Genomic DNA, 10,359 nt, shown 5'->3' with positions numbered 1-10,359 from the left:
CAAGCCTCTACAGCTTTTTTTTTTTTTTTTGCAACCTCTATTTGCAGCTGCCCATTTTTTACACTTCTTCCCCTCTCCCTACCCCAGGTTTTCCCCTCTGGGCTTTTTTTTTTCCGTCCCCTCCCACATCCCCAGGTGCTGCACTGTGACTCTTTTTGCTCCTTTCCCTCTTTTCTTACTCAAAAGCACCAGAGCTCTCCCAGAAGGCTGGACAGAAAGGCCACCCAGCCTCCGGTGCGGATTTGATGCAGTCTGCCGACATCCCAGAGCTCTACCAGTGCCAATGAGGTACTTGGGAAACACGTTCCGCCACCACGCCGGGGTGACAGCGGGGCCGTAAAAATCTCTCCGGGCTGATTCACGGGGGGATGAGGCAAGCTCTGGCAGTCTCCTTAGGGATGGGAGATCCATAAAGAGAATACCCGAGCCGGCCTCGGCCGCGGTCGGTGCCCGAGCGCGCCGCGCCCTGCACAGGCCTGATGAAACCCTTGCAGCCCCGCAACTGCTGGCGGGGAACGGGGAGAACAAGGGGACGCGCAGAGCGTGCGCTGAGCTTCCCCCACGCACGTCCCAGCCGCCGGCAGGCCCTCCCCTTGGCAAACCCTGCTGCCTGGTGCTTTCTCCCTGAGCTTCAGTCCTGCGACCTGCAGGCGTGGGGGTGTGGGTCTGGTGGGCCAGCTCCTCGGCAGCCCCCCGGCACCGAGCGGGGAGTTACCTGCAGCCAGTTTTCCTCCCAGAGATTCCTGGGTTTTGGGGGAGATAAACTTAGCAATTAAGGCTTAGCAATTGCACAGTGCCTCAGATGTTGTTGAGAGGTACAGGCTTGACTGGTAGAGCAGCATCGGGACAAGCATCGGGGTTTGGTTTGTGCGTGGGGAAATGCTGGAGGCTGCCAGCTTCACGACAGGTCAGAGAAAGGAAAACGGGGCAGAAAGCAGCTTTCAAGGTAGTCTGTCCCATGCTTCCGAAAGTTAAATGAAGACTGCTTGCTGATAGAATGTTTAAAGTAGCCGCCCTAAATGTTGCCTTTCAAAACCCTTTGGTTTTTTGGTTTTTTTTTTAAATGCCGCTGATTTTTGGTAAGAGCTGAATGCTCACAAGTTACCTCTGAATTATAATAAATTGGTGAAGAGGGTGTGATCAAACAGGATGTAGGAGTCTTCAAATATATTAAAACTATGAAGCCAGATGGATAGTAGTCGACTCAGGCTGCCATAAGACACAGGTGCAAGTAGGAACACAAAATTGGAAATAAATGCTAGGAAAAGCACCCTGGTTGTAAAGAGACAGTAAGGAAGGAGAAGCACTGTACAGGCTGTTTTGTTTTTCAGCTACAATGGTCCTGATGCAAAGAGCTTTAGACAAAAATATGACCAAGCTGGACTGGAGCAAGAAAGGTGTGTGGATAAAGTAAATGACACAATCTAATCAGAATAGATTTGTCTGATGTATGTTACATCAGTGCACTGGTTTTGGTTTAATCTCTGGCTTTGGTGATTTGGGTAGGACAGTCACTTTTCCGTCCAGAAAATGCCCCTCCTTTTACGAAAGGAGAAATGTCTTGGTGGCTGTAGCAGCCACCACCAGAGACACAACATGTGAAAACCGCCCGAAGCCCGCGGGGTCTCGGCAGTGCCCTGCGGGGTGCAGATGTGCACACCCGCCCCCCCCGCTCCGTGGGCCCTGCGCTCCGACCTTCCTGGGCTGGAGAAGGGAGCATCCTGGTCTTCTCTACTTAAAATCAAACCTGCGTAATAGAGGGTTTAATGTACCGTCTTGTACATACCCAGCTTCCTCCTGTAGTTGCTTTTAGGGATCGGGTTATTAGAGGTTGCTGTATGTTGGTTGTATCGGTGTATTGGAAGATGAGTTATTTCTGCGTAGCACTGGGAAACCTTTGCCTTCACAGAGTCCTCTCCTGTGGCCTCAGGAAGGAGAGGAAGCAGCAGAAGGTGAAATGCCTCAAGTTTTTCTTCCGAGCTTGATGTAGGAGCCAGAGGGGAGTGCTGCATCGGTAACAGCAGCGCTGGTCTCCTTACAGGAAGGCAGTGGAGAAGAAGCCACATTCCCAAGTGCCTGTAGAAGACCTTCATTCCCACAGCTCTGAATTCAGCTTGGGTGCTGCCTGGTTTGGGACACTGGAAAAAAAAACAGGACACCAACTGTAGAAGTGAAGGTTTCCTCAAAATGCAGGCAAACAGGAGAGATTCAGAAAGAAACTGCACCTCCCGAACAATTTGGGTGTTCGGCTGCTTCTCATCAAACCCTGATGCTGCCGGCAGAGCGGTGGCTGCCCGGCCAGGAGCTACAGAGCACCCGGTGTCTGTCAGGTGGTTTCCAAGAGAACTACACAAGTTTACTGTGCTTGTCTTAGATATGCAGGAGTTTGTACTGTCCTTTGAGACTCTGCAGGGAGATGCTTTGGAAGAGCTGCTGGGGATCTTCAACCTTGCTGTGCCTGTGCTTTGGTCTCTCCAGAAGTATTATATTGCCTGCACCGTTGGCTAAGATGCCTGTGAATACATTATTCCCAAAAGGGGTGTGTGAGGGGAAGGGAAGAGTTTAAATACTCTGTGTCTTCGCTACAATGAGCTGCCAGAGGTGGTAGCTCCTTCCCAGCCTGTGTACCTCTTGTTTTTAGTTGTCCAAGCAACCCAAACTTGTTCTTTGAGGGTTGCAAGGAGGCAAGAGCAAAACCAGTGTGAGAAAGAGGTGCTACAAAGCCCAGGAGGAAGGGGTTCAAGTGGGGTCCAGCACTTGATAGACTTGTCCACTGTCCTCCCATTCTGGGAGGTAGAGGTGTGCTGAGGAGCACGCTAAAGCTGGGGTTCAACCAGTGCCTGTGTCTCCATCTGCTGTCTCTGGACATTTAGGAGCCTGAATGGCCAGGAGTCCCATTTTCACTGAAAATGGACCTGAAATGTGGTGTGTGGAGCAGTAGTGCTCAGTTGTGCAGTCCCTTGCTCTGGGGCCTGCTGTGGTGGTTTCCACCTGGTCTCTCCATGTTCTCTTCCCTCTCTCTTCAGTCCATTTCTCAGCACCTTTTCCTCCCTCTGGCTCATAATTTTTGCTACACCCCTGTCCATGTGTCATGTTTCTTCTCCCACCGTATGTGACTCTTGACCAGCTAATGTTTAAGCTTCCTGGTGTAGGGACCATAGGAGCAACTGTTGTGATGAAACCTACTTCTTATTCCAGAAGCATGCATGCTTTTATGGCACGTTTAAAAGGTAGTGGCGAGCAGTAGAGCAAGGTCTTTGGTTTACATAAAACCATGAAGTACAGGGGTCTCCAAATATGCATCTGCAGCCCCAGATCTGCATGAAAATGTCCTTTTTTTTGGTCCTTGCCCCTACGTGATGCTTCAATACTATGCACAAAGCTCTCGTGAGGCTTCATTAGTAAGTGGGGTTTAATTGCTCAGTGGATGAGAATGCCTCTCTCTGCATAGGAGAACACAACTGTGTTTAAATAAACTTGTTGAGGTGAGTTGAGGTGGAGGACAAGCCCATAGCTGTCCTCTCTTTGTGTTCGCCGTGTCAAGTTTGGGAGGGACCTAATCTCTGCAGTAACTGGAGAGCAGGTGAGGGTTTGCACCACTGCATGGGAGTGGGAAGTCCTCGATTCACCTTGTATGACTTCTGGCTCCAAATTTGGTGCACCCATGTTAGGAGGGGAGAGATGGAGAAGCACCTCCAGGAGGCAACACAGGTTTCAGGTAGGTCTGGCTGCTCTCTGGAGCATAGGGAGGGAAATTGGGCAAGTAAGCATCTCCACTGAGCATATCATTGAGTATCTTGATGTTCTGGGAGATGAATTGAGGTCCGTGGACTACTCTGGAGTCTTGGGCATTTTGTACTGACTTTTCTATATGCGTGGACAAGGCTGTACTATGCTGTTACTTTATTCTGCTCTGCCAGATGTGCTACTCTGAAGGTGGGAAAGATTTTTTAGAAGCAAAATAAACAAGAACATGAATTGAATGTCCAGCACAGCACTTATCTTTAAGACGAACTACATTGTGGGATTCGGGACGTATGTGTATAGGTGGTGTTCTACTCCACTGCACTTGAGTGTATATTCCTTAATTTCCATCCTAGACAAGCGTTCCTACTTCAGCCCAAGTTAGTGCTGTTCCTCAGCCAGAGAGTTTTTGGTAAGCTGCATCTTCCTTGGTAGAGATAAAAAAACCCCATAACCTGCGGAATGCAGTTCTTTTTTGCGCCCTAGCACACGTGTCCGTCACTAGACATTGTGTAGCCTGTCATTTTGCAAGGGTATATTCTCCCTTGTTTAATTATAGGTTAGTAAAAAAGCTTAACCATGCATTTTGAAAATGTCTGAGCGGATAACCTGACTGCAGAGACTATTCCTGTGTGCTTCAGTATCTCTGCTGAGAGTAAAGCTGCTGAAGACCGATCCAGCTTTCCTGCTCCCTTCTCCACTTTGGGAGGCCACAAGGGGGATGCTTTGAATTCTGTCACAGAAGTAGCGGGTGGCTGTGGGCAGAGATGGACATACCATGGCAGCTCTCCTGGGGCGTGGGGAACACTGCGTGCCTGCAGAGCTGAGGTGGACATGCAAGTGGGGAAGGTTTCTCACCAGTTCCCCACAGCAGCCGCTGATCCCCCACATGTCACCATCTTCCTGCCAGGTCTTGCCAGTGCTCCTCCCGTTGCACTGCCCGGCCCTACTAACGTGTTTCTTCTCTGCATCTCAGCTATACCCTGGACAACGATGTCCTCACCACAGAGCAAAGGCAGTTCTATGAAGACAACGGGTATCTGCTCATTAAGAAGCTCGTTTCTGATGAAGACATTGAGCGCTTCAGGTACGGGGCACTTGCCTAAGGAGCTGGGGGGGCCGGAGTGCAGCAGCATCCCGAGGGAGCTCTGGGAAGCTGGAGGAAGCCAGGCTCTCCCAACACGGACATCCCCTCTGCTTTGCAGGAAGGAGTTCGTAAGGATCTGTAGAAAAGAGGTGGATCCCGTGGGAGCTATGATTATGAAAGACGAGTCCCTGAGATCCCAGTATGGCCAGTCTGAAAAAGTAGTTAATAAAGTGCAGGATTTCCAGGAAGACGAAGAGTTGTTCAGATACTGTACTCTGCCAGAGGTAAAATTAAAAAAACAGCAGAAAGGGGGATGGTGGTGGAAGAGCCTATATCAATGTATCTCTGTTTTAATGCCTATGCGAAGAAGCCTTTTTTGGTTCTGCTAAAGCTTTATCCGTTATCCCTTAGAGCCCCTGTATGTCACTCCCATAAGTACATATGTGAGGAAGGAATATCAAGCCATCTTTTAAGAGTGTTCTGCATGAACATGGTGGTCTGCATGGTGGATGGTGGTCAGGGCAGAAGACTTAAAGCAGTGCTCCTCTGCTCCCGTGGCATGGAGCCAGTCAGGAATGTGACTAGCCCAAACTGTGCCAGGCTAGTAGGACATACAGATCAGCAACATTTTCTAAGTGTCTGTTATCCAGGCTCTCTGCTCTCTGGGCAGGTCCAGCTTTGTAGCCAATATTCATGTTGTGATAGACAGCCATAGCTTTGTGGACGTATGATACTCCCCATCTTTTCAACCCCACGCAGCAGCCTGCTGCGCCATCTTCCATCTTGGCCTCCTACCACCACGCCTGTTCGTGTGCCGTGCCAGATCCTGCCTCCTGTCCTGCATCGCTTCATCCCAACCTCCTCCTCCTGACCCTAGTCCTCAACCATCCACGTCCCAGTGCTTCCTCAACAATCTTTCCTCTTGTCTTCCATGTTTCTAATATTTTTTCTTATGTTTTCTTCCCTCTAGGTCCTCAGATATGTTGAGTGCTTCACAGGGCCAAACATCATGGCAATGCACACCATGCTGATAAATAAACTTCCAGATTCTGGTAAGGAAAACTTGGATAAGAAATTATTGTGTGTATGCTGTCTATCTGGCCAAAATTGAACTTAATGTTTCAGAAAAGTTGAAAAAAATGAGACAAATCCAAATAACTTTGAAAATTTACGAGGCCACTTCAGTAATAGTTTGTTTCCTTTTAACCTTGGCTTAATAAGATAACATTTCTTGTCTTTCAATGTTCAGTGGATGTTTGTTTGCTAAAGATGGTGGTTGTCTCGGCTGCACCACTCACGTGTTCAAAGTGGGCTCCCTGTTCAGCCAGCTGCTCTTGCATAAAGGCCTACAGATTAAAACATGACATGCTTTTTAAGCTTGACTTTTCAAATGCGTTGAAAAAGCGTGCTTCCATGGACCTCGGTAAAAGGCTTAAATACAGAGATCATCCTTTGCTTGGACTTTATATGCTCCTGACCTCACTGACAGTTGTTGCACGCTCAGCCCTTTGACATGAAGATACTTGAATAGGTGCCAAAAGAAGGATTTCAAAGCCTGGCTTTGGCTCCTGCTGCTGGAAACTGAGATTACAATTTATAGAAGGGTGGTGGGCAGGGGGAGAGGAAGAGAACCATACTAACTGTATTGCAGTTTTTCAAAGTAGCTTTGACTCTGCATAAGCTGTTTCAATTTAGCGAAGTTGAGACGTGAGCTCTGTTTCTTACTCTCAGGTGTGTAGCTTCTGAGTAGGTACATAGTACATTGAGTTATTAAAATACTGACCCTGTTCAAGTCATCTCCACTTGTCATCTTAAATACTCCATAGAAAGCTGTGTCATTTTGGTTTGGAAATTCAAGAGGAGACCATACATTTTTAAAGTAAAAACAAAACAATAATGGACAAAAAATGGGAAACTGCTTCAATATCTTTGAGGAGTACTTTAGGAGAGGTGCAGATCTCAGGAGAGTTTTTGAGGCTGCCCAAAGCCTAAATAATATGGCAAATGAGGCAAGTGGAAACAAAGAGCAAACTCAATGGCAAAATAAATATATAAATAATACATAAAAGGATGTCTTGGTGTGGATGATATGTTTCCATTTCCAAAGGGGGAAAAGAAGTAACAAACAAAACTTCAGAAATATTTATTTTCGTTTAGACTTCTTGGAAAAAAGCCTCTAGGGCAAAGGCTAATGGAGTGCTGGGTAGACTGTCTGGGGAGGCTGCAGTCCATAAATTGAGATTTTTTTTTTTTAAGAGAAGGCTAAATAAACACGTGTTGGGTGCAGCACAGACAGGGTTGATTCTGCTTGCAACACAGCAATAGATCAAGTGACTACAGACAGCACAGCTGTTTGAAAGTCCTTGTAGTAGGAGAGGTTTGTGCAACACCGTGCTGGTTAAAGTTCACAGAACTGGAAAAACTGGAGAGCAGCCAAAGTGAATGGTGAAAACTTGGTAGGGGGTTGTTGGTGGCGAAGGCCAGCCAGAGGAGTCTTCAGAGGGATCACACAGCCAGGCAGCCTCCTGGCATTCACTATGACCCTGTGCTGTTGCTGACCCAAGAGCCACCACTGTGCTCTTGGTCCATCTTGGGATGGGCTGTAAGCTAACCCATTTGGTTTCCAAGTCAGTGGTGAGCTGGAGCAGACACTGGGTACACGAAGTCTCTTCAGTCGCAAACAGCAGCTTCTTAGGACTTACAACAAGTGCAGTGGTTAAATGGGAAGGAAAAGGCTGTGTCATGGTTGATGAGGTTGAAAGTTTTGAACTTGTGTTGCAGATAAACAGACTTTTCTCCACCCCATGCATCAGGACTTGCACTATTTCCCCTTCCGGCCTGCGGCCCGCATCGTGTGCTCCTGGACCGCCATGGAGAGGGCCGACCAGGACAACGGGTGCCTGGTCGTGCAGCCAGGGACACACAAGGAGCCCCTGAAGCCTCACGGCTATCCACAGCGGGAGGTAGAGCAGCACGGGTGTGTGTGTGGGGACGACATTTTGGCTGGGGAGAGCTCACCATGGAGGGATGACGCGCAGGTCAGAGCTGAGGTTTTCGGTGATGGTTTTTCTGTTTATGCAAACACTGACTTGTTACTTCGGGAGCGAGTTGCTTAGTTGGCTTCACTCCACGTAACCTGCGTAGATTTGCCGCTGTTCCCACCTTCACCCAGAAACTGTCCGGTACGTTGTGGCATAACGGCATAAACACACGCAACTGTTTTCCACTGCCCTTGCTGAGTCTGAGGACTCTTTCTCCTCCTCTGAATTTGTTCCTGCCTGGTGAGCATGTGTACTGCCCAAAGAGGAGAAATTAGATAGTAAACAACTGGATGCAATTAAATATCAATCAGTATCTTCCTCTTAAGAACGGATGTTTCCTGACCTGGGCTGGCGTTGGTGATGGTTATACTGGGAGCAGAAGGCTGGACCCCAGCAGTGGCGTCAGGCCACACTTGTGGGATTCCCCGGTGCCTCCCTCTGTTCTCTCCGGTCCAGAAAGGCTCTTAATTGTCTGAATCCAGCTTCAGAAAATAGAAAAAAGCATTATTTTGCTGTACAACAGGCTTGAAATAGGAAGACTTGTAGGCAAGTGAGCAGGTTCTTGGTCAGGCATACCGAATACACTGCCCAGAGAAAGCCAGAGCAGTAGCTGTCCCCGCTGTCCCTCGCACTGAGAGTCGGCACTTGCTCTAATTTTAACCGAGTGATTTCAACCCAGCATTTTTTTCTAGCATAAAGCCAACAAACTTTTCCATGGGCTGCTTGATGAGGATGAGAAGAGTCCCAGGGTTCACCTTGTCATGGAGAAGGGAGACACAGTGTTCTTCCATCCCCTGCTCATTCATGGCTCTGGGATAAACAAGACATCAGGTTTTCGAAAGGTAGGAAACCATCTCGTGATACACCTTTTGATATTTTTGATTTTTTTAAAACTTACCAAACTATCCCCCCCATTCCAAGCTCATTAATTAAAAGTTCATCCACATATTCAATTTTTAGCTTCCTAATATACTTTTACACTCTCTTTTTTATTTTTATTATTTATTTTTTATTATTAATTTTTAAACATCTCTGTCTTTTGGGAGAAGAGCATGCTGTGGGGCTGCCTGAGAAAAACAGCAGGAGTAGAAATTAGATGTTGAATCTATGTTCAAAGCCCAGCTGGCTGTAGTTGCTTTTCCAATAGTTCAGCTGTCCCAAATATCAGGAGCTTCTTTAACTTTCTTCCCCCTGCCTTCTTGGTACCTCATCTCTGGATGGCAGGAGCCTCCATCATCCAATAAATAATATTTATTTATCACAGAATCACAGAATCATTAAGGTTGGAAAAGACCTCTAAGATCATCAAGTCCAACCGTTAACCCACCACCACCATGCCCACTAAACCATGTCCAGAAATGCCACATCTACATGGGGTTTTTTAACACCTCCAGGGATGGTGACTCCACCACCTCCCTGGGCAGCCTGTTCCGATGTTTGACCACTCTCTCCGTAAATAATTTTTTCCTAATATCCAATCTAAACCTCCCCTGGCGCAACTTGAGGCCATTTCCTCTCGTCCTATCGCTGGTTACTTGGGAGAAGAGACCAACACCCACCTCACCACAACCCCCTTTCAGGTAGTTGTAGAGAGCGATGAGGTCTCCCCTCAGCCTCCTCCAGACTGAACACCCTCAGTTCCCTCAGAAGCTCCTTCTATAATAACACAACCCATTTTTCTATTAAGATTTGATTATGCATTTTCTGTTTGTTTGGCATCATGATTATTTAACTGAAGCAGGCAAAAGAGCCCTCCTTTGGAGGCCCATCCTTTCTCAGAAGTGGACTCATCCAGGCATGTAAGGCAAGTGTAGCCTCTAGCGTGGCCACTAGTAGCAATGCAGACATCTCCCCTCGTGCGCTGCCAACATAGGCTGCTCTGTTTTTATTTTATTCTGCCTGCATTTACTACTGTATTGCCCATTCTTTCAGCCCCAGTAGCAGTTTACCGGTGTGGAATTCCTTCCTCCTGCAATCCTGAAAGCAGAGGGGCACCAGGTACTGAGAGTCTCATCTGATGGCTCTTTCCTGGCTAGCAGAGCAATGGTCCTGTTCAGTATCCCACAGAAACATGAGAGCTTCCTCATACTGTGCCAAATCCCAAGATTTGTCTGCCTTTGGGGTAAATCAATGAGTATCCTGGAGCTCTCTGAGCCAGGTTACTGGCAGCACCCTTCGAGATATGGCATGATCTCGCTTGCAGCTGGCATAGCTCGTGTATTGGGAGAACAGCTTTTTCCAGTGGAGCATTTCTATTTATTTCCTCTAGACTCTGTGTAAGCAAGATCTGATTGCAAAACGAGTGGGTTGATGTGACTGGGTGCAGAAAGTAAGAACCCTTACTGAACACACAGGTCTGCTCCAACCCTGGCTTTCCCTGTTCCCACTCTAGTTGCTGATATTCTGAGACCAAGTAGTACAGTTCATGCTGGGGGAGTGTTTGGGAGAGAAGGGAAGGACATGAGCCGGCAATGTGCGCTCACAGCC

At 47.8% G+C, this 10,359-nt stretch overlaps 1 protein-coding gene across 1 annotated transcript in view; it reads left to right on the top strand.

Annotated features, from left to right (window-relative positions):
- LOC104620584 (phytanoyl-CoA dioxygenase, peroxisomal-like) overlaps positions 1-8,714 on the top strand; it is a gene marked incomplete at its 3' end in the record, with an annotated part of 10,945 nt that extends 2,231 nt beyond the window's left edge. Inside the window, exons 3-8 of the mRNA XM_010286855.1 lie at positions 4,101-4,156; positions 4,721-4,831; positions 4,950-5,115; positions 5,802-5,883; positions 7,613-7,794; positions 8,565-8,714. Of these exons, the coding sequence (XP_010285157.1) occupies positions 4,101-4,156; positions 4,721-4,831; positions 4,950-5,115; positions 5,802-5,883; positions 7,613-7,794; positions 8,565-8,714 (747 nt within the window). The remainder of the gene's footprint in view (positions 1-4,100; positions 4,157-4,720; positions 4,832-4,949; positions 5,116-5,801; positions 5,884-7,612; positions 7,795-8,564) is intronic.
- Positions 8,715-10,359: the final 1,645 nt, after the last annotated feature.

Source organism: Phaethon lepturus, unplaced genomic scaffold, assembly GCF_000687285.1.
Source record: "Phaethon lepturus isolate BGI_N335 unplaced genomic scaffold, ASM68728v1 scaffold14795, whole genome shotgun sequence".
NCBI lineage: Eukaryota > Metazoa > Chordata > Aves > Phaethontiformes > Phaethontidae > Phaethon > Phaethon lepturus.
The sequence above is the reverse complement of the archived record's forward strand: the minus strand, read 5'-3'. Positions and strand labels throughout refer to the sequence as shown.